Source organism: Mobula birostris, chromosome 2 (genome assembly GCF_030028105.1).
Source record: "Mobula birostris isolate sMobBir1 chromosome 2, sMobBir1.hap1, whole genome shotgun sequence".
In the NCBI taxonomy this organism is placed as follows: Eukaryota; Metazoa; Chordata; class Chondrichthyes; order Myliobatiformes; family Myliobatidae; genus Mobula; species Mobula birostris.
In genome coordinates this window covers 205,025,856-205,049,501 of record NC_092371.1, presented here as the reverse complement: position 1 = coordinate 205,049,501, position 23,646 = coordinate 205,025,856, and the positions used below count along the sequence as shown (strand labels likewise).

General features: G+C 40.8%; 1 protein-coding gene across 1 annotated transcript in view; it reads left to right on the top strand.

Annotated features, from left to right (window-relative positions):
• The first annotated feature begins 346 nt into the window (after window positions 1-346).
• The window catches only part of zpax1 (zona pellucida protein AX 1), a 26,113-nt gene continuing 2,813 nt past the window's right edge, over window positions 347-23,646 (top strand). The window contains exons 1-30 of the mRNA XM_072280610.1: window positions 347-515; window positions 602-694; window positions 1,964-2,088; window positions 2,470-2,610; window positions 2,714-2,794; window positions 3,949-4,116; window positions 4,241-4,337; window positions 4,752-4,969; window positions 5,565-5,718; window positions 6,346-6,560; window positions 7,073-7,187; window positions 7,257-7,459; window positions 7,538-7,655; window positions 7,733-7,899; window positions 7,987-8,063; window positions 8,887-9,014; window positions 9,228-9,417; window positions 9,490-9,634; window positions 9,713-9,806; window positions 9,875-9,973; window positions 10,053-10,194; window positions 16,292-16,405; window positions 19,133-19,194; window positions 19,445-19,572; window positions 20,037-20,183; window positions 21,567-21,734; window positions 21,820-21,916; window positions 22,236-22,459; window positions 22,548-22,686; window positions 22,755-22,963. Coding sequence (XP_072136711.1) covers window positions 434-515; window positions 602-694; window positions 1,964-2,088; window positions 2,470-2,610; window positions 2,714-2,794; window positions 3,949-4,116; window positions 4,241-4,337; window positions 4,752-4,969; window positions 5,565-5,718; window positions 6,346-6,560; window positions 7,073-7,187; window positions 7,257-7,459; window positions 7,538-7,655; window positions 7,733-7,899; window positions 7,987-8,063; window positions 8,887-9,014; window positions 9,228-9,417; window positions 9,490-9,634; window positions 9,713-9,806; window positions 9,875-9,973; window positions 10,053-10,194; window positions 16,292-16,405; window positions 19,133-19,194; window positions 19,445-19,572; window positions 20,037-20,183; window positions 21,567-21,734; window positions 21,820-21,916; window positions 22,236-22,459; window positions 22,548-22,686; window positions 22,755-22,963 — 4,140 coding nt within the window. The 5' untranslated portion in view covers window positions 347-433. The remainder of the gene's footprint in view (window positions 516-601; window positions 695-1,963; window positions 2,089-2,469; window positions 2,611-2,713; window positions 2,795-3,948; window positions 4,117-4,240; window positions 4,338-4,751; window positions 4,970-5,564; window positions 5,719-6,345; window positions 6,561-7,072; window positions 7,188-7,256; window positions 7,460-7,537; window positions 7,656-7,732; window positions 7,900-7,986; window positions 8,064-8,886; window positions 9,015-9,227; window positions 9,418-9,489; window positions 9,635-9,712; window positions 9,807-9,874; window positions 9,974-10,052; window positions 10,195-16,291; window positions 16,406-19,132; window positions 19,195-19,444; window positions 19,573-20,036; window positions 20,184-21,566; window positions 21,735-21,819; window positions 21,917-22,235; window positions 22,460-22,547; window positions 22,687-22,754; window positions 22,964-23,646) is intronic.

The following is a 23,646-nucleotide window of genomic DNA, read 5'->3' as shown; positions in this document are numbered from 1 at the left end:
TCTTGACAGTACACTGTACTTATTTGTGCCTGTATTGTTGGCTTTATTCCTACGCCATAGGGACTGTTCTGGAACGTCGATCCTCTGGGGTGACTCTCTATCCCATAGAGAAGAGTGAATTAACCCCACGACAGACATAAGGCAAAGCCATTCCGTGAGCGCAATGCGCAGCCCTGGCTGGTTGCACCTGCACGTGGGTCACGTGTTCGCCGCGCCCCGCTCCAGATCTATTTAAATAGCTCGCACCGTGGCGTTGTTTCCACTCACTGAGTTCATTGTCTACCGTTCCTCATGGGAACGAAACAGCGCAACAACAGAGGCACCGCCCGGCCGGACGGGTTCCGGACCATGACGCGCGCTCTGTTATTCGGGTGAGTCTTGCAACGTGACGGGGACAGAGTCTGCGAGGAAGACAGAGTTTGCCGTCTCGCTGATGTGCGCTCGTTTGTTTGACAGGTTGGTGCTGGTGGCGACTGCGGCAGCTCCTGACAGCGGGATGCAAACTGAGTCTGCAGGTCAGTGTCCGGGTGAAACCGTTGGCAGGGGTGGTCAGGCGCCGAGTCTGCACGGCTTAACACTGCCGTGTTTTCTATTTCTGCAGATTTTGTGAGGACTGAATGTCGGGGCAGTGTCTTTTGGATTGGACTAGACAACAACTTTCTCGCTGGGAAAATTTGGCAGATTGGCATTGTTGGTGAGTTCTCCGCGAACTGGAGCCGTGCTTCCGCTGAATGGCGTTCTACTGTTGCGTCCAGTACCGTGCAGGCCGATCTACACCTCAATCCGTAATGTGTAATTTTATTGATGTTACGGTAATGGCCTGGAGTTGAACAGTCTTATTTGTCTGCGGATATTTGAGCTATAGATTGGCGCTGTAGGCCGTACGCTTTGTCATGGCTCCGATGATCCAGGTTCGATTTTGACCTGTGTTATGTGTGTGAAGTTTATACAACATATTCTTCCTACCGTGTTCCGCTTTCCGCCTTTGGCATAAACTTGCTGATTGTTAAACTAACGGGCTACTGTAAATTCCTCCTCGTGTAGAAATGGTAAAGGGGATGTTCCACACTTTGATATAGGGCCATTTGGCTCTTCCAGTCTTGCACTAGCTCACAGCAAGAGTATTTCCTCACTAATTTGTCATACAATGTATTCTCCCATCTGAGAAATAGGCTGTGGAGGAATAAGAAGGGGTATTGGTAAGGGAGGAAATACTGGATTTTTTTGTTGTTTTGGACTGAATGACAACCTCAAGTTGTAAGGAAACAAGAAATACAAAACACATTTGAAAGGAAGGCCTGATTTACTTGAACTGGTATGCTGACAGTGGAAATTGGTCAGTCATAACTTTTTAAAAATGTGGAGTATTTAGAAGAAACAACTGGTGTATAACTGAATAGATTATTCTCCAATAGCACTAAAAGACTATGGTGGAGAGATGGATAGAAACTAGGTATAGTATTCAGCAAAATCAATGGAATAGGCTTGAAGGCAATTGTAAACAAACTGAACGTGCCCAAGTAACACTTTAAAGTTGATTAAGGTGAGTTAGCAGCTGAGAAGTTGGATTTGATCTTTGTTTTTTGGACCTACAGTTAAACTTGCCTGTATTTTATATCTGGTGGATATTTGTGCAGCTATGTGTAATATTTCAAACCTATTCTCCCGTTCCACCTAATTAAGAACTTGTAAACAACAAAATGGATACAAAACAGGACAATGTAGTGTGGCCTAAAATTGCTTTTCATTTAATCTATTCTGCAAGCTATCAATTATTGCAGGAAGCATGATGAGCCTTGTTTGTATTAAGTTTTGGAGCAAACACTAAGCTTTTTTGGGGAAAAAAAATTCCACAACTTTTAAATACTTGGGGTACGTCTCCACCTTTATTTGAAAACAGAAGCAGTCTTTGGCATTGTTTGCAAATATGGATAGCCCAAATTCTGGTTGCTTTTGCTTTCAGATCAGTCTGGTTATATCTTTTCTGTTACACCAAGATCTGCTTCACAGTGTGGTTACACTATAGCAGTAGATCACCAGGATATTGAATTCCGTGCCTCCATACTCAGCTGTGGTGTGCATATCCTGGTAAGTAGATTCTACAATGTTTACTCACAAAAAAAAGTTTTAAAAGCCAAACATGAGTAAGTATTTCTAAGGTTTCATTTTGATTTCTTAAGTCAGTTTAATTACAATTAATGCAAAAGAGTAGGAAGAAGCAATGGTTCTGGTCATAAATTAATTAACTATTCATACTTAATTTTAATTGATCCTGTAGAATTAAGGGAACTGGGAATGATTGCTACATGCCACCTGTGATTCAATGATGAACATTCAGTTGTCACAGGATGAAAATGTAAATATAGGAAGCTTAATTACAGGAGATATAGAATTTCCATTCACTAGGAGACCTTATTAAATGTGTATTACCTATTCTGGTGCAACGTATCCACTCTAACTTCTTTCCAGAATGATGAGCAGTTCAATCTTACTGTACAAATACAAGTGTTAGGAGCTGACGTGGGTGCTTCAACATATATTGAAACTCTATCTTGTATGTACTCTCCATGGGCTGGAAGAGAAATCTTCTGTGAGCAAAATTACATGCAGGTAACTATTAAACAATTCACCTGATTAGTAAATGGTCAAAACCTAGCTGTGAAAACAACAATGAAAATACACTAACCTCTGCTTTTCAATTCTTTCTTCACAGGTCTCTGTACAAAGAAACATACCAACCATTGAGGAGGATTACATTCAAGATGCGGAAGATTGGGCTTTGGCCATTCCAGAAGTAGGTTTTTCCCCTGACTGTCTTGCAAGAAACATGTTTTAAATATTAGATTAAGGAGGCCATTTGTTCACTGATGGATTACTTAAGCATTTACTTGCATGAAGTACTATCTGTACTTCAACAATCTACTATCACAGTGTGGATACTCATTTGTGGAATTGGACACTGCCTTCAACAAATTAAATAGGAATGTGCCCAGACTGTTTCCCCAGAAAACAAAAGGGTTCCTGTTTCATACAGATGTCCAGAAGTTGATTTTTATTCTGTCAATTGTGTAGGGTTGGGGGTGGGGGGAGAACAGAATAAACCATACCTCGGTACTCTAGGAATGGATCAAAAGCATATGACTAAAGAACAACTGTTGGAAAGTTCAGAGGATAAACTGGTCCTTTTTTTTTCCTGGCTGGGGGGAAACAATGAACAGTATGCACATGCGTGTAATTTTTGAACTTGATATTATTATGGGAGCTCAATTGTATGTGGGGTACCATAATCCAGTTGTTTGTAACCAGTCATGGTCTGTATTGTTCATCAGTTGTCAAGCAATGTTTCAAGACTGGTTTCTTACTTTAAGAATAGAAGTTAAAGCATCTTTTAATTTGTTCTATATAGTATCTGAATGTAATAGCAATAACAATGCTGTTGTGCTTTAAATATTTTGATAATCCTTTCCTCACAGATTAATATTTAAAAATAAATGTTTGCCCAGAATAAAATTTAGAAGCATGTCATGCTTCAAGTAACTCTTGTTTCTTGGAAAATGCACCCAAAAGTGTATGTTAATGTCATTGCATTTCTACACAGAAGCACTTGTTTAAATGTTGAGTAATCTACTCAGGCAGAAGTTTAACAGATTTCTTGATGCATGTCAGGGTCATCCAAGGCACCAGTTGCAGAACTAAGCTTCTACATACAGCATAATAAGGCAGCTTGCTATTGCCTAGATCTATGCACCCCTACACCCCTGCCTGTGCTTTGACTCCTACTGGCTCTTCATTTTCCTGCTTTTTCAAATCCTAAGTTTTTCAAGTAATTTCAAACCTTGAGCTGAATTTTCATCTGCATATGCATTGGTGAGGGAACAACAATTGCATTGCCTAACAATCCTTTGGATGGCATTTGAGAGAATCAATTCCATGGTCTTTGTCATCTAGGCCATTGATGCAGAACGTGGAATATGGCAAGTGGTATTCCATACGTCTAGTGGCAAAAAGAGTATGACAGTGAAAGAAGCACACCGGTTGAACTATGGAATCAACACCACTGAGACTCGTATTTTGTTCCGTGCTCCATATGAAACAATGGAGGCTGAAGTAGTTTCAGTAAGTTTACTAATACTTTCAACTAACATACTTGAGGGTGGGTTGAAAGTGGGGGGGGGAATATAATCTCTATTAGTAAACAAGAGTTTCATAATATTTGCATGACTTCTCCCTTTTCATTTAGCTCCATGGTGTCCCCTTGTCTGTAATAAGATCAACTAGCTTCTATAGACAGCAATGGATGATTCTGCTAATTGATACTGCAGTAGCTTGCCCTCTTGGTAAGGACTGAAACATTATACTATGAAGAGTACCTAGAGTCTATGCTTTCTTCTACCTTTTACATATCAAGTTGTGCAAAACTGAATGATCAAAATTTATCCAGTGCCTAGAATAGACTAATGTGTTCATGTTAATATAGGCCAGTAAATCTGTCCACAATTAATTTTCTCATGTCCAAAAGCAACTGCCATTGAAAATCTGAAGCAAAGCTTTGCATGCTATAAGTTTTCCTGCCCTGCAGCACCTGGGGACTATACTCCAGGAGTAGTTTTCAGTATTTGTTTGTTTGTTTTTGCCCTAAAGTCTTATACATTTTAAGATGCTTTCTGTTTTGATCCTTTTATCAAAAAAAAAAATTACTGCTGTGGAATCGATTTCTTGTCATGTGCCTTCCCCACCATCCCTCCCTCCAGATGGTACATCATTCACTGAAGACCAAATCATCTGGACACTGCCAAGAATATTCACTCCGATTGTGACCAGTGAAGTTCATCAAGACAACAGCTCAATGGGAGTAAATGGTATCAAACTGGACCCAGAAAGAATGGCTGAAAGAAATTATTCTTTAGAGAAAAATGACACCTCCCTTTTTATAAAGGTTCCAATTGGTGCAGAGGATGGATACTACAAGGTTGGTTAAATTTAGCTTTTCTTTGTTGGAGTGGATGTACCTGGAGTAATGCATCATGAAATTTGGTCAATAAAACACCTTTGGATGTAACATAAATATCAACTTAAATTTAACAACATGAAGATTGGACTCCTGTATTCATAAACAAGTTTACAAAAGGGCATTCTGTGGGATTGTAGGTTGACTAGGTGTGTTGTAAACAGTTTGAAACTAAGTCAACCAATTCCCACATTAGAACTTGTCTCCTCAAGATGTGTAAACAAATTGTTTAATCAAAAGCTATATGTGAATCTTTATCTAACTATTCTTGCATTCTCTAATGGTTGGTGCTATATTATAATAAAATCCTAATTCTGAGGTTCAGACCAATGGAAATTATTTGTGCTCCACTTTGGTCAATATCCAAAAATCAGACTGGCAATTGAGACCTTCTCATCTGCACATTAATTCTCATTATCAATTTCAGTGCTACCATTTGGCAAGTTGCAGTGTACCTTAGTCAAACGGGGTGGGGGGGGATTGCAATATTAAAGGCAGGTTTTTAAGTTGTTTGAGCTTGAAGTCACTTGGTTCTAACAACTGAATTGTTTTTCAGAGCCATGTGGTGAATGGTCAGTATGGCATCAAGTATAGCATTAATCTATTCTTGGAACACTTGTGGGAAGATGACAGCTGGGAACTGAATAAAATGAATGTCATCCATCCAGTGACCACTCCCTTTATTCCTAAATCTCTAGTTTACACTGATGGTAGGTATTATGGTAAAATGGTACCTGAAGTTTGTGATTTAAAAAGGACAAGTCTCTTGAGCATTTGCTAGTAGTGCTGGGAACTTTTGTGCTCCAATCCAAAACTGATTTGATGTCAAGTTAGGATGTGTGCTGTTTTCTCCTGCTATTAAGAGAAAAATAATTATTAATGGCTGTAAGTGTGGGAGAGGAGAAACACTGGGCATCCAATAAATGCATCACATAATCAGGACAGTATGCTTGATGATAACTAGGATATAATGGTGAAGAAGTGGGCAATGCTTGTGTTGATGAGGAGGAAAACCTCTTTGTTAGTGTATACATGGAGAAAAGTGCTTTACCTTGCAGAATTTGACTTGAAGCTGTGTATGAATAACTAGAGATTCCACCTTGCCATGTATCTTGTCTTTGCCATTGATAAAATTCATTTGAAAGTATCTTAGAAATTGACTACAATAAAATTTGATAAGGAGCTGCAGCAGTAGAAGGTAGCAGTATCAAAAGATGCTGTCACTACAACCAGTATCTGGTGCGTGTGTGGTACGAACCCTCCTAAAAAGCTATACATAACCAGTTGATGGTGCTTGTAACATATCTTAAGAGTCCAATTCTACTTATCTCTTCCAGATACCAGTCCCGAGCAATGGCTATTTAATGTATCACTGGGCAACTTTCTTCCTGATGTGGAACTGAAGAAGCTTACTCTGGGTTCTCTGTCTTTTCCTGTGGATGAAGAAAATCAATTGTTTGATGTATACCATGGGAGAACCCCAAATGAGACAACCCTCAATAAAATCTTTGTTCTTGAGGTTCCAATGCAGTCTCCAGTTGTGGATAGGAAGGTAATGGACTAACATACACACAAAAAACGCTCTTCTGCTCTCTCACGCTCTCGTAAAAGGAGTCAATTTTAGAAAACCTAACACACTTTTTTCAACATAGTCCTACATTTATACACTACTTCATCTCCTTCTACCTTAGGCCACGAACTTATCAATCACCCCTGTTGAGTAATTAACTGAGCTATTAACTTCAAACTTTCTGCATAATCACAGCGTTACATGCACATGCAGGTCAACGAGAGCTATGTAACTCATGTTCTTCTACCTTAGCCCACGAACTTACTGATCACCCCTGCTGTGGACACTTTCTGGAGGTCCAAGATCCACATGCTCCTTGACCGCTGGAATAAGTGTGTCAATGTAGGAGGGGTCTATGTTGAAAAATAAATGTGCTAGGTTTTCTAAAATTGACTCCTTCTACCTTAGGCCATGAACTTATCAATAACCCCGCGTATCATATGTTTCAATGCTGGCTTAACAGCTATTAAGTCTTGTCAATTTTATTCTTTTAGTACATTGGAGATGGTGTTGAACAATATACCCTTGACATCACCTACACCTTGACAGTGGTGCCAGAAGATAAAATATTCACTTATGCTGTTCAATTAATACATAAACACAATATAGGTGAGTTAATTTGGCTTTGCTGTGAGAATTCATTTTAAGAACAGAGATTAAGCAACTTTCCTCCTGCAGTGCTTCCTGTGGCAAATAGCTTTTGTGATGAGGAGAATATGACATTGGTGATTACTCATGGTACCTTGGATCGGTATTGGATCCCTTTCATTGGAAAAATGCAGCTCTCTCTTCACTCTGGACATGATGGTTATATTATGAGAGAGAATGGCACCCACTTAATAGTGACTGTTCCACGTGATGCAGCTGAGGTAGTCCATGAGGTATGTAGTTTACCACCAAATGGTTTCTTACAACTGTTGGAATGGATTCATTTTGAATCAATTGCTTTTTCATTATAGGAAGTTGGCCACCAAGGCATAAGAAGTAGATTTGACTTCCAACTGAAGGATAATAAAAGCTTGGGGGTGCTAACAAACTTCTCAGTATCCTGCACCTTTCCTACTTCTGATTTCATAAGTAAGCTTTTGCCTTTGCTTCTAAACAATGGCTGCCTTGCACTATTGCCTTGACAACCACTTGTTTCTCCTTTTCAGCATGTTTCCCAAATGGCAAGATGGTAATTACAGCAATGAAACTTGGAACACAGTTGAGAAGGCACACTAATAAATTGATGCTGAAAGACCCAACTTGCAAGGCAAAAGAGAGTAAATCCCAAGCAGTCTTTGAATTTTCTGTAGATTCATGTGGAACAACTAGAAGGGTAAACAGTGAATGTCTGTATAGAATGCTAAGCCTGCAAGAATGTCTGGTCAGGCATTTAGTAACTCTACAAATTTCCTTCCTTTAGTTTGAGAAGGATTACATGATCTACGAGAATGAAGTAGTATACATGGGAGCCAAATCAAAGCAGAAACCAACCTACCGGTAAGAATGAGAAAATAAAGATCAGATCTGGGAGCAGATATGGCAAATGGAATTTAATGTGGGCAAGTGTGAGGTGTTGCAGTTTTTTAGGAGGACAAATACATAGTTAATGGCAGGACCCTCAGAAGCACTGATCTTGGGATACGAGTCTCTACCTTCCTGGAAGGGGCAATGCAAGGAAATAGAAAAGTGGAGAAGGTGTATGCTTCATTGCTAAAAGTATTGTGTATAATTCAGGAAGTTGTGTTTCAGTTGTATAAAACTTAGTTAGCCTGCACTTGCAACGTTGCATGCAGTTTTCTTAATCCATTATAGAAAGGATATGGTGGCTTTGGAGAGGATTCAGAAGAGGTTCACAAAGGTACCTGTATTAGAATGCAATGGGTTAAAAAGTTGGACAGACATGGGTTTATTTTGTCTGGAGTATGAGGTTGAGGGAAGACTTAAATTGATAAAATTGAGACGCAAGTGACTTTTTTCACCCAGGGTAGAAATTGGATACTAGAGAGTATATAGTACCTTTTGGGTAGGGGAGAGGGTCTGTGCAGTTTGAAGTCAATGTGTGTGGGTCTGTTTTTAGTGGCAGCTGCCCGGAGTGTGCAGCAGGAGAGCAGTGGAAACTGATAAAGAAGTAGCATTCAAGTGGCTTTTAGATGGGCACGGAGGTATGGAAGGTTACAGATCATGTGTAGGCTGAAGGGATCCATTTGTTTTGGTAATGTGCTCATCGCTGACATTGAGCAAAAAGCTCTGTTACCTGTGCTTTACTGTTATATGAAGTTTCTTTCATATCTGTGAATAACTGCATATTTTCTCCAACTAGACTTGCAATATCTTGTCGTTATCCCATAAATGATTCTATGCATCTTCAGTTTGAGCATCAAATTAATCCTCTGCCAATTGTTATGCCTGGATTTGGACCAATCCTCTTGAGTATACAACTTGCCAAAGGTAAAACCCTTGAGTTTTAATAATTATGCACAACAGCAAGTATTAAAGGCATTTAAATAACCATCTGTGACTTGTCAATTTGGTGACCCCTTTAAAAATGCAAATGTGAGTGGGAAGAAAGGCAAGTTGTGACTGCCTTTTCACCTCCTTGGGGCCCTCCAACAAATTTCAACTACCTATCCACATCCAGGTGTCTTTGTTTAAAATTTGCAGATGCATCCTACGCTACCTTGTACAAGGACAATGAATATCCAGTCATGAAGTATCTGGCTGACCCTCTCTACTTTGAAGTACAACTGCTGCACAATGAAGATCCACAAATTGAGCTGTTCTTGCAGTCCTGCTGGGCAACTGCATCTCCAGAAAGAGACAGTATACCACAATGGTCTATCATTGTCCAAAGGTATGTGTGAGCCTCTTCTGATGCTGGGCAGTTGGCAGTTAACAACAGGTGACTCAGCTATCTTGTTAACAGCTGTGAGTATGAAGCTGATCCACATATGACCATCTTCCATCCAGTCTCGAGGAAGGAGAGGATCAGGTATCCTAGTCATGTGAAAAGGTTTGAAGTGAAGACATTTGCTTTTACCATGGGAGATATGAATATCTTATTGGGAGAGGTGAGAACTGTTCTTCATATATGTGCTCTGAATCAGTGAGCGATGTCTAATGTTTTCCATGTGTTTTTTTTTTCCAAGGTGTACTTTCATTGCAGTGTAGTCTTGTGCAAAAAGGACCCAATAAATGAGTTGCTCTGTCCTGGAAACTGTGTTCCAAGAAAACAGCGAATGGGTAAGTTAGTCGTCTTCCCAGGAAGTTTGTTGCCAGTAACTTGGTGTTGATGGACTATGTAATTGCAGGTCGGAGTGTTGCTGGAGAGCACCACTTGGAGAGATCTGTATCATCAGGAGCAGTGCTCATCTTGGCAGAACTTTCTACAGTAGAGAATGGGAAAAGGGGTGAGAAAACATTCTTGAACTAGTATTATAAGGTGGATATTATTTCAGAAAAATAATTAATTGTTTTACTGCCCCACAGATATCCAAAGGGAATCTTATTCCTGGCCAGTGCTGCTGCTTGGAGGTGCAACAATTGTTGGTTCCATTGTAATTGGAATTCTTAGTTGTTATATCATGTGCACAGATTATTTAAAATTAGATTTATTCAGGATTAAAATATAGCAAATTTTCAATACTGAATATTTAACCAATCCATTTTATGAGCAAGATGTTCTGTATAAGCCTGTATCCACTGAAATGTTAATTCAAACTATTAACTTGTACTGGTTGCAATTTGTGGGGAGAAGGAAATAAATTGTTTTTCATTAAATCTAAATCTTGTTTACCATACATTTTGTGGGCGGGGGTCTATTGAATCAAAATTCAGTATTTTGATCTGAAGTACTGCTGATCTACTGAAATGGAACTAGTATAGAATTAACAGTATTTGTCAAGTTTCAGTGAGTCAAGACTAAATGCTTCTGAATCTTGAGACAGGTTATTATTCCACTTGATAAGGTGAGGCAACTAATATTTTAGTAAAACTAATTTCAGTAAGATACTTTGCTATCTAAGTATGTGTACCTTGTGTCCTGTATACTATGTGGATTGGGAGGAAATTAAGGGCTGAGGTTTCAGTGAGAATTTTGAAATTCTTTGAATAGTGATGAAAACTGAATCAATATCTGAAACTATCTACTGCAATCACAATCAGTTAAATTGTAGAACACATTGGCATTCACCTTCAGTGAATAGGAGACAGCATATCTGGTAGTTAATACTTTGGAGCAGAACAATTATACCTGGAGAGAGCCTGCATGTGTAACATGGTGATGATACTTTTTTATGTATCATTACCAAGACTAATGATGCACTTGGTGATGCATGTTGGCACTTCATATACCATAGCTCTGAAATTTGGATATAACATTAAAATATGCTTTTGGGATCATTTTAACTAACTGTCAGTGTTTATTTCAAACTTGGGCATTGGAGATCCTGTGTAGTTTAAAAAAAAAATGTTTGGTATTAATGCCATATGGGCAAAAAGCTGAAAGTTTGACAGCTGCCTAAGCTAGACCCCTACATTTTGTCTAAGGGCAAATGTTTCTGGGATATGTAAATAATGCCAAATTTGGCAGTGTACTATAAAATACATTGTCTTGCGGTGAACCAAGACCTACTCTTTTGGATTATATCTGTTACCTCCAGGCCTTTGTAAATCTGCTTTCTAAACTCCAAACTGCTGATCTCCTTGACTGTAGCTAGGAGGTGTGTGAAAGAGATGGGGGGGGGGGGGGACAGAAGAATGAGTTTAAGGTCACTAAACAACAAATTTCATGATATTTGTCAATGATAATGAACCTGATTCTATTTTTGTTTGACATTGATTTCTTTGCTTTAACACCACTCACACTTATTGAAATGTATTCTGTATCCAATTATGAATTGTAGAGTCAGATCATTAAGATGTGGTGCCCTGAAGTGAGTGTGAGTCTTTAGGTGCTCTCACCACCTCTCCCTGCATCACCTCCCCTCCCACCCCACTCTAGATTCAGTTAGACTGGAAGCCACTGTTCCCACACGCTGTTCCTGTGATCCTCTCCCACACACTTTTTGTTCAGTTCTGATTTACAAATATTTGAGAAGTTCTCAGAAACAGAATCCTATCATCACCTTGGGACTTTCTGTATTGTTGTGCCTTTTTCTCTATCAATTATCAGTATCAAATTGCCATCACCATACCAATATTTGGGTCTATTAATAATGTTGTAGGTACTGGATGCAAGAGTTATAGAACATAGAATAGTACAGGCCCTTCGGCGCACAATATTGTGCCGACCCTCAAACCATGCCTCCCATATAACCCTCCCCCACCTTAAATTCCTCCATCTACCTGTCTAGTAGTATCTTAAATTTCACTAGTGTATCTGCCTCCATCACTGACTCAGGCAGTGCATTCCAGGCACCAACCACTCTGAGTAAAAAAAACCTTCCTCTAATATCCCCCTTGAACTTCCCACCCCTTACCTTAAAGCCATGTCCTCTTGTATTGAGCAGTGGTACCCTGGGGTAGAGGTGCTGGCTACCCACTCTATCTATTCCTCTTAAAATCTTGTACACCTCCATAATGTCTCCTGTCATCTTCCTTCTCTCCAAAGTGTAAAGCCCTAGCTCCCTTAATCTCTGATCATAATCCATACACTCTAAACCAGGCAGCATCCTGGGAAATCTCCTCTGTACCCTTTCCAATGCTTCCACATCCTTCCTCTAGTGAGGTGACCAGAACTGGATACAGTACTCCAAGTGTGGCCTAACCAGAGTTTTATAGAGCTGCATCATTACTTCACGACTCTTAAACTCTATCCCTCGACTTATGAAAGCTAACACCCCATAAGCTTTTCAACTACCCTATCTACCTGTGAGGCAACTTTCAGGGATCTGTGGACATGTACCCCCAGATCCCTCTGCTCCTCCACACTACCAAGTATCCTGCCATTTACTTTGTACTCTGCATTGGAGTTTGTCCTTCCAAAGTGAACCACCTCACACTTCTCCAGGTTGAACTCCATCTGCCACTTCTCCACCCACTTATGCATTCTATCAATGGTTCTCTGCAATCTTCGACAATCCTCTACACTATCCACAACACCACCAACCATTGTAACCTGCAAACTTGCTAACTCACCCTTCTACCCCCACATCCAGGTCGTTAATAAAAATCACGAAAAGTAGAGGTCCCAGAACAGATCCTTGTGCAACACCACTAGTCACAACCCTCCAATCCGAATGTACTCCCTCCTCCACCACCACCCTCTGCCTTCTGCAGGCAAGCCAATTCTGAATCCACCTGGCCAAACTTCCCTGGATCCCATGCCTTCTGACATTCTGAATAAGCCTACTGTGTGGAACCTTGTCAAATGCCCTACTAAAATCCATGCAGATCACATCCACTGCACTACCCTCATCTATATGCCTGGTCACCACCTCAAAGAACTCTATCAGGCTTGTTAGACTTGATCTGCCCTTCACAAAGCCATGCTGACTGTCCCTGATCAGACCATGATTCTCTAAATGCCTACAGATCCTATCTCTAAGAGTCTTTTCCAACAGCTTTCCCACCACAGACGTAAGGCTCACTGGTCTATAATTACCCAGACTATCCCTACTACCTTTTTTGAACAAGGGGACAACATTCGCCTCCCTCCAACCCTCTGGTACCATTCCTGTGGACAACGAGGACATAAAGATCCTGGCTGGAGGCTCAGCAATCTCTTTCCTCATCTTGTGGAGCAGCCTGGGGAATATTCCGTCAGGCACCGGGGACTGACCGTCCTAATCTATTTTAACAACTTCAACACCTCCTCTCCCTTAATATCAACATGCTCCAGAACATCAACTTCACTCATTGTCCTCACCGTCATCAAGTTCCCTCTCATTGGTGAATACCGAAGAGAAGTATTCATGGAGGACCTTGCTCACTTCCACAGCCTCCAGGCACATCTTTCCACCTTTACCTTTTCCTGTCCAATTCTTCCTTCTTCAGCCCTTTATTTCTTTCTCCAGTTGGCTTCCCAGCTCTTTGATTCACCTCTCCCCCTCTCCTGGTTTCACCTATCACCTACTACCTTGTACTCCTTCCTCTCCTTGCCCCTCCCCCCCACCTTGATACACTGACTTCTCATCTCTTTTGTTTTCCAGTCCTGATGAAGGGCCTTGGTCTGAAATGTTGACTCTTTTCCATAGATGCTGCCTGGCCTGCTGAGTTCCTCCAGCATTTTGTGTGTATATTTTCAACTCAAGCATTTGCTGATTTTTCTCTTGTTTGTGATATAGTGAAACGCTTGTTTTGCATACTGTTCATGCAGATCAAATCATTGCACAATGTCAAGGTAAAACAATAACAATGCAGTATAAAGTGTATCAGCTGTAGTGAAAGTGTGGTGCAAATGAATAATAAGGTAGATTGTGAAGTCAAGAGTCCATCTTGCCTTACAACAGCAGGGTAGAAGCGGTCCTTGAGCCTAGCTGTATGTGCTTTCAGGCTTTTGAAGGGGGGGGGTGGAGAAGAGGGAATATCAAAGGTGGGTGTGGTCTTTATTGATACTTCTCACTGCCTCAATCAAACTGTCAGAATAATCAGAGTCCATGGAGGGAATGCTAACTCTCATGATATGCTGAGCTGTGTCCACAACTCTCTGCCGTTCCTTGCATGACAGATGAAATCCGGCGTCGGGGAGTGTACAGCCGTGCACTTTGGTAGAAGAACTGAAAGGGTTGACTATTTTCTAAATGAAGAGATAATACAAAAAACTGAGAATGTGAAGGGACTTGGGGGTCCTTGTGCCAGATTCCCTGAAGGTTAATTTGCAGGTCAAGTCTGTGGTGAATATGGGAAATGCAATGTTGGCATTAATTTCAAGAATACTAGAATATAAAAGCAAGGATGTATTGTTGAAACTTTACGGAGCACTGGTGAGGCCTCACTTGGAGTTTTCTAAGCAGTTTTGTGCCCCATTTTTAAAAGAATGGATAGAACATAGAAACATAGGAAACCTACAGCACAATACAGGTCCTTTGGCCCACAGAGTTGTGCTGAACATGTCCCTACCTTAGAAATTACTAGGCTTACCTGTAGCCCTCTATTTTACTAAGCTCTATGTACCTACCTAAATGTCTCTTAAAAGACCCTATCAAATCAGCCTCCACCACCATTGCCAGCAGCCCATTCCACACACTCACCACTCTCTAAGTAAAAAACTTACCCCTGACATCTCCTCTGTACCTACTCCCCAACAACTTAAACTTGTGTCCTCTTGTGGCAACCATTTCAGCCCTGGGAAACAACCTTGGACTATCCACATGATCAATGCCTCTCATCATCTTATACACCTCTATCAGGTCACCTCTCATCCTCTGTCGCTCCAAGGAGAAAAGTCTGAGTTCACTCAGCCTATTCTGGAACATAGAATAGTACAGCATACTACAGGCCCTTTGGCCCACAATGTTGTGCTGATCCTTAAACCCTGCCTCCCATATAACCCTCCCCCACCTTAAATTCCTCCATCTACCTGTCTAGTAGTATCTTAAATTTCACTAGTGTATCTGCCTCCATCACTGACTCAGGCAGTGCATTCCAGGCACCAACCACTCTGAGTAAAAAACCTTCCTCTAATATCCCCCTTGAACTTCCCACCCCTTACCCTAAAGCCATGTCCTCTTGTATTGAGCAGTGGTGCCCTGGGGAAGAGGCGCTGGCTGTCCACTCTAACTATTCCTCTTAATATCGTGTATACCTCTATCATGTCTCCTGTCACCCTCCTCCTCTCCAAAGAGTAAAGCCCTAGCTCCCTTAATCTCTCATAAGGCATGCTCCCCAATCCAGGCAACATCCTTGTAAATCTCCTCTGCACCCTTTCTATGGCTTCCACGTCCTTCCTGTAGTGTGGCAACCAGAACTGAGCACAGTACTCCAAGTGCAGTCTGACCAGGGTCCTATATAGCTGCAACATTATCTCTCAGCTCCTAAATTCAATTCCCTGTGCTGAAACTAGAGAGGGTTCAAAGGAGGTTCATGAAAATGATTCCAGGATTTAATGGCTTGTTGTATGAAGAGCATTTGCTGGCTCTGGACCTGTATTCACTGGGATTCAGAAGAATGAGGGGTCACCTCATAGAAACCCATTGATTGGTGAAAGGCCTTGACAGAATGGATGTGGAGAGGATGTTTCCTATAGTTTAAGACCAGAGGACTCATCCTCAGATTAGAAGTCATTTTAGAATGGAGGAGAGGAGGAATTTCTTTAGCCAGAGAGTGGTGGATCTGTGGAATTCTTTGCCACAGGCAGCTGTGAAAGCCTAATCTTTAAGGCAGAGGTTGATAGATTCTTGATTGGTCAGGGCATGGAAAGATACTGGGAGAAGCAGGAGATTGATGCTGAGAGGAAAATTGGATCAGCCATGAAATGGTGGAGGACCTCAATTGGCCAAGTGGCCTAATTGTGCTCCTCTATCTACTTTATGATACTCATTGGTATTCACATCACTATTAACCTCCGGCGTTCCAGCAAACGGTGCAGTATTTACTGCCGACTGATTCAATGTTCTCCCTGGCGAGTAAAGATCATCATTTAGCGATCAAGATCATTAACAATGACTGAGCATCTGCAGCCTACAGATTATATCGTCATAATGTTCTGGTGCAATGATAATTGTGTGAAAGTTTGGAATTAATTTTGAAACAAGTGTCAGTGAAGTTCTGTTCTTGATGACTCACAGTGATTTAAAACGTTTTCATTTTTACAATAACGCAGTTGAACGAAAGTTGTTAGATGTGAAGTTGATCATAGCAGCTCGTAAACCAAAAGCAACGATTAAACTGCAACACACACAGTAAAACTTAACTCTAACTACCACCGCCCCTCCCCCACACATGCATGCGCGCGCTACCTCCAGGAAAAGAAATCCACAAAAAGAACAAAAAAAAGACGTTCTGCTCACTCGATAGTTCACAGCAGCAATAAAGGAATGCTGAGAAATTTACTCCAGCACGAAAGGATAATCTAAAAAAATACATATTTTAATATATTATAAATATTTGGTAATTGGAATGGAAATCGAAAATCTGTCATTCTAATTCTGCGGGAAAAACAAGCAGGATCAAAATTGCAAAGTTGAGAATTAAAATCAATTATACAAAAAAAGATAATCGTGGGTGTGTGCTTGTGTGGGCGGAGGTCAAAATGAAACTGCTCTCTCCGCTGCCTTTTGTTTGCGAGTTGTGTTCCATCAATGGCTGTCTCATTCTGGCGGACAGTGCTGGCTGTCAGTCCTCATGGGCTCGGCTCGAAACGTCGACTATACTCTTTTTCCATAGATGCTGCCTGGTCTGCTCAGTTCCTTCAGCATTTTGTGTGTGTGTTGCTTGGATTTCCAGTGTCTGCAGATTTTCTCTTGTTGGTACAGTAGCTGTGTTCTCTTTGCCTCCTCTGTAATATAAAGACATGCTGGATTAAAAGGAGACTTTGAGACGGTTACCTGTGCGCCAATGTTGAGCAGCACAAATGTACGTTGGTCAAACGAAATCTCTTTCTAGTTATGAGGAGGGCTCAGCTCGGCATAAGCCAATGACTATCGTTTGGATTTTCATTGGAAAAGTTAATTCGGACAAACAACGTTTATGTCATTACGGATGCATTACCACACAGCTGATGGTTTTATTTGAAATTTTCCATAATTAAGTAAATACAAGAATTAGAACTATTGGAAGAATGCCAGGTTTTATATGAGACACTCGGCGATATAACTATTTCCCTGGTGATAGGCGCCTACGAAAACGAAGCATCCGAGAAACGCCCCAGTAATTGTGTGCGTGTCGGTAGCTAGGTTCGTGTTCTCTCCACTGATACGAACAAACCCAGATTGGAGCTCTTCATTCTCCTTTCTGAAACTGACACACCCAACCCCCACCCCCACCCCCCGACCCCCCGACCCCCCGTCCAAACTCCTCCCAAAGTCACCGCAGTTTAGGGGTGGCGTCCAATTGATACTTTATGAACTCTCGAAATCCAGTTTCAAACAGTAAAGAAATAACATCGGAGAAATGCTCTGAAATCAACATCAGTTAAGAAAGTTGCCGTCTGTGATTATAACATTTTAAATGCGCACTAATTTACAGAATCGAACGGCTCTCATCGTGCTCTTTGAAAGGACTGTGTATTGTATAATAATTATGCTAGTCCAGTATCAAAGCATAGGAGAATGTAGGACTTATCTACATTTTGGTCGCCTCACTACAGGAAGGATGCGGAAGCCATAGAAAGGGTGCAGAGGAGATTTACAAGGATGTTGCCTGGATTGGGGAACATGTCTTATGAGAATAGGCTGAGTGAATTCGGCCTTTTTTCCTTGGAGCGATGGAGGTTGAGAGGTGACCTGATAGAGGTACATGAGATGAGAGGCATTGATCCTGTGGATAGTCAGAGGCTTTCCCAGGGCTGAAATGGCTAGCACGAGAGGGCACGGTTTTAAGGTGCTTGGGAGTAGCTACAGAGGAGGTGTCAGGGGTAAGTTTTTTTACGCAGAGAGTGGTGAGTGCGTGGAAAGTGCTGCCGGCGACGGTCGTGGAGCCGGATACGACAGGGTCTTTTAAGCGACTCCTGGACAGGTACATGGAGCTTAGAAAAACAGAGGGCTATGGGTAACCCTAGGTAATTTCACAAACACAAAATACTTTGCAGATGCCGGGGTCAGAGCAACACTCACAACACGCTGGAGGAACCAGCAGGTCAGGTAGCATCCGTGGAAACGATCAATCAACGTTTCAGGCCGGAACCCTTCTCCTTCCCACCCTCCTCCCAGCTTCTTTATAGGGCCTCTGCCCCTTCCCTCTTCAGTCCTGACAAAGGGTTTCACGGTCGTTTCCACAGATGTTGCTCGACCTGCTGAGTTCCTCCAGCGTGTTGTGAGTGTTCCTTGGTAAATTCTAAGGTAGGGACATATTCGGCACGGCTTTGTGGGCCAAAGGGCCTGTATGGTGCTGTAGGTTTTCTATGGTTCTATGTTACTCATTCTTCCAGAAACTTACAGGTGCTGGAAATCTTGCGCAACGAAATGCTGGAGGCACTCAGCAAATCAGCAGCATTATGGAAGGGAATAAATAGTTCATTCCCCTCTATAAATGCTGTCTGACATTCTGTGTGGATTGCTCATCGTTACATAATGTTTAAAACTTTATATAGCTCAAAAAATGTGAAGTCTGGCTGGAATTAGAAGAATCTGTGGAGTGATCTGCTTTTCGGGAGTGGATTTCCATTCTCAATTTTCAACTGTCCAACACGTTCTTTCGATAAGGTACTCTATCTCGTGACTTACCATTGGTTGGCAATAGCCTTGGAGTTATCTCGTTTTAACGAGGATATGTTGAGCCAATTAGCGTGAAGTGGCTGCTCAAGGTTAAAAAGTGATTGTGGGTGGCTAGTTGTAGTTCCTGTTGTTTGTAGTGCACTGTACCACAGGATGGGCGTACTTTTGAGGTAGGCTGGTCGGGCTATCCCGAGACATTAGTTCGCCTCGCTGTTTTTCTGCCGTCTGTATGTGTTTGTGTATCTGTGTTTTTAGGTTGGCGTTGGTTTGGGCGCTATTTATTACTAATGCGTGGATGCAGCACTCGCTGCCTCGAGGTAATAATAGGTCTTCTAGTGTTGTTTTATAATGGTGTACGGGACATGTCCTATCTTCATTCTGTTTCGTTGTGTGGGTAGGTGTCATACAGAGTCATTGCTATGGGCGCCTATTTTGGATTCAGTTGGACGCTTCTTTACTGCAAGACAAGTCGTGGAGCCTCGGCGTTGCCGGTAAATCTACCTCTGACAAACAATCCTATTCTGTTTTTGTCCTGTCCTATTCTCACTTTTATTTTCCGACTGTTAGATTCAACGGGCAAAGTCTTTCTGCTTACTCAGTCGTTCGCAAATGAGTGCGGTTATACAGTCTCCCAGGATCCGTTTGGTAACGTGCTAGTGCGTGCATCGGTTTTGGCTTGCATGGTAGTTAACGAGGTGAGTACGTGCACCGCTGCTGAGGACCGTGTGGGGGCGACCTGCCTGAAAAACGTAACGTGTGCACTCTACCGGCTCGATCGGCTGCCTTAAAGTGCAGACATCAAAAACCAATCCGCACCTGATCATAGATTTTGCTGGGAACAGCCGCGAAGGCTGGGCTATAGTTTGGGTTGTAAAATAGCAGATGTGTGTAGTTGCGTACATTTGTAGACAAGTCTTACTGCCTTTACAGATCCAAAACCAGAAGTATTTTAGAATGTTGCCTTTCACATTTGTCAACATTAAGTAAGTAAATAGAACACGTTGTAAAATGATACTCTTAAGCCAGCTGGAAACTAATAGGTTTTAAGCAATAATTTAAACTTGCTAAATTAATATTGTACGTAAGAAAACTCTGGCTCTTGGGGGAATTGGTTGCTGTAGGACTGCTTTGACTTTAAAAATTGTGCTCCTGATTCTAGGGTGATGACCTGTTTGGGCTAAGTCTACAAATTAAGATTGCTCCAATTGGTCACATGGAAAAGGCACTGACTTATGTCCATACCATTACGTGTTCATATTTTCCATGGTCGGCAAGAGAAATCCTATGTGAGCCAAATTACATGGAGGTATGCATTTGAAAAATTGTACTTGGTTCATGTACTGTAGTTCAGAGAGGTATTCAAAAGATTTTATTTCCTGAATACTTTTGATTGTGTCTTATGGATTTTAGTCTGCTGATCATGAAAATTACCATGTAATTTCCCTATCATGTATCTTTTTTTACAATCATCTATATTCATTATTTCAATTCATAATTCCAGTCAGAATAACTGATGCCAAGATTAAGGAAGGCATTTTTGATGGTCTTGAAATCAAACAGGTCATCAATGACCAGAGAAAATCACACAGAAGGCATTCAAAGGTGTTGTTGAAATTTTTCTTGGCAACTACAAAGCACTAATCTATGTGCATTGGTTGACAACATGCTTCTAGCATACAAAACCATGAAGTGCAACATGTGACTGAAGATTCATTTTCTGCATTCCCATTTAGACTTCTTCCCTGCTATTGTTGGCAATGCCAGTGATGAGCCAGGACATTGTGGTCATGGAGAAATGGTATCAGGACAACTGGAATCCATCAATGCCATCTGAATATTGTTGGCACTTAAGCGAGAAGCCTCAGACACTGAGTACAAATGAAAATCATACACAAAACATTTTTTAGCTTAGTTGAATTATTGCAAAGCATCAACACCGTTATGCAATTAAATGCATTATATTCAATATGTCAATTTCTTCAATTTCCTATGTGATACAAGTAGTCTGAAATTATATTTGTGTTCAACTTCAAGTAGTCTATCATATACAAAAAAGATTTGAGGGAGCAACTGGGGGGGATTATTAAGTGTTATCTATTAAAAGATTTGCCTACCTTTGTCCATCTCAAGTGATCAGTTGTGCTTAATTCTATCAATTTGTGATATTGTATTTAAATCACTGGATATAGCAGGATTCTAAAGAAATTTGTCACTTATGCATGTAATTCAACTCTGAATTTATACATTTTTCTTGCCTGAACCTGGTAGGAAATGCTTCCTTTCAAATGGGTGCTATCATGACTCAAACTGTTTAGTTCCTTACCACCTGTGTTGCCATTACAGTAAAATGCTGCCATTGCCAGCGATGCCTTCTGCTAAACTCCCTGGAGCTGGGAAACTGGGGCATCCAGCAATTTGCACACTTTTAATTTTAGGATGGCATAATTGCAAATATTTAATTCTTTCCTCAATTTTAAGTTGTGCAAACTTTTTTTTTTGCAACATATAATAACCAGGCTTTGTTCTATGCTTGTTTACTTGGTTAGGTATCAGTTCAAAGAATAATACCAGGGATTGAAAATGACTATAGTGAAGACTGGATGGCTGCTGTTCCATCTGTAAGTTGCTTACTGTTTTTGTCCCCTGTCAAGCTCTGGCTTTTGTATTAATTAACTATTTTTCCTTTAAGGCTCAAGAAGCTGAAAATGCCATTTGGCAAGTTCTGTTTCATCTTCCTGAAGGAATAAAGACTATGACTGTCAATGAAATCTTGCGAACTCGTTATAGAATTGGCACAACAGTTTCTCGGCTATTGTTCAGGGCTCCGTACAATACAACTGAGATTGAACAGTTAATGGTGAGTAACTACAAGTGAGTTTCAAACTCAGTAAATCAAAGACTAGAATGTGAAAATAAGTATTGTCTCTGCTATACACTTCTAGGTAGAAAATGTGCCGGTCTCGAGCATTCGATCAACCACTTTCTACAAACAAGAGTGGATGATCCTCTTAATTGACACAGCAGTGGCTTGCCCTACTGGTAAATCTATTTTTTTTTTGCCATCTAATCTTCCACTCAAACTTGTTTTGCCGATGCATGCATTTAACTGTATTACATTCCAACTCAAAATTAATTTCTGCATTAATCTGGTCCTGATGTATATTGATGCCTATTGCATATAATTATGTGGTGATCTCTGCATGCAATGTTGATCAGTTTGAGTGGTGTTTTTTTTTCAAAGTTCATTCTGGGATTTCATAGGACTCAAACACAAATATTGCATATGTAGTTGGAACCATTTGCTGTTGTATGTTTAGACTTGTGGTTAACATATAATAACTAAAGTAATCCTCAACAGATGGCACAACCTTCACTGAGAATAAGATCAGATGGAGAATTCCAAGAATCATCCCATCACTTAGTTCTCCAGAAGAACAGTTCTACGATGACTCTATTGTTTTGGGAGTTGAAGGCGTTACTCTCAGCCCAGATAAAATAGCACAGCTGAATTATACATTGACATACAATGCCACAGACATCATTATCACTATTCCCATCGGAGCAGAAGGTGGATATTACAAGGTCTGTAAACTTCTCAATAAGATAAATTATTATATGCCCTTATTTCAGTAATGGTTGCAGCTTGATCTACAACTAACTTGTGTTTCAGAGCCGTGCAATTGAAGGACAACATGGTATTTTGTACTTGATACAATTATCTGCAGAACATCAGTGGGAGCTAACCAAATACACAATTGTGCATCCCGTTGCCTCGCCCTTCATACCACGGCCACCAATTTTAACCAATAGTAAGTAATGCAGGTGAGAATACTTAAGTAAAACAAGGCACCAGATAACTTATCTTCATTCCCTGCAGATACCGTTCCAGAAAAGCGCATATTCAACATTTCTTTAGGCAACTTCCTTCCAGATGTAGAGCTTATAGCTCTAACTATAGGTACACAGACAGTCAAGGTGGATCAGGCAAACAAGATGGGAATCACAATCTATGACACGCCACTGCCTAACAACACTAAAGTCTACATAGTGGAAGTTCCATTTGAGAATGCAAACGTGAAGCCAGAGGTAAAGTAACCATTTAATACAATGTGGAAAATGTTCCCATATTACTTGTAATTCTGTTATCACAAGGCTTCATAACAGTTGCTTAAAATTGATCACCGATCATCAAGCAATCTGCTAGTAAACAACTTTGCTATGATCAGTACAATGATACAGGCTTTGGTCCTAAGTACTTGGTGTGCAAGATTAATTTTACCAGATTAATACCCATCTCGTGCCATGGTGTGTGAGTCAGTGGTTCAGTGCTAGAGAACAGTTCCAAGCCATTAAACCATCCCTGGCCTGTCTTCCTGTCCACAAATTCTATACTCATAGTAATAGTTACTATGGCTTCAGAAACTGCTGCAGTGTTTTTAACTTGGAATCACCATGACACAAGTTATTGAGATTTGTTGCCACATTCTGCTGGAAGGGATGTTTGCAGTGCTCCAATTCTTAAGTTTACCCTGTTATGAGTTGTAAGATCAAAAGAGAAACTGCTTAAATTTATTTCATTCCAGTGTTTTTCTTTTGGCCTGGCCATTCAAATCATTTGAAATATAAATGGCATTTCTCATTCTGGTTACTCTTGTGGTTGGTAGGAATGTGGGATTAATTATTCATAACTTTGGATTCTTTAACTTTTTTTTGCTTTATCAGTACAATGATGACAAGATTCTATGGCTATCTCATTCTGGAATGCAAAT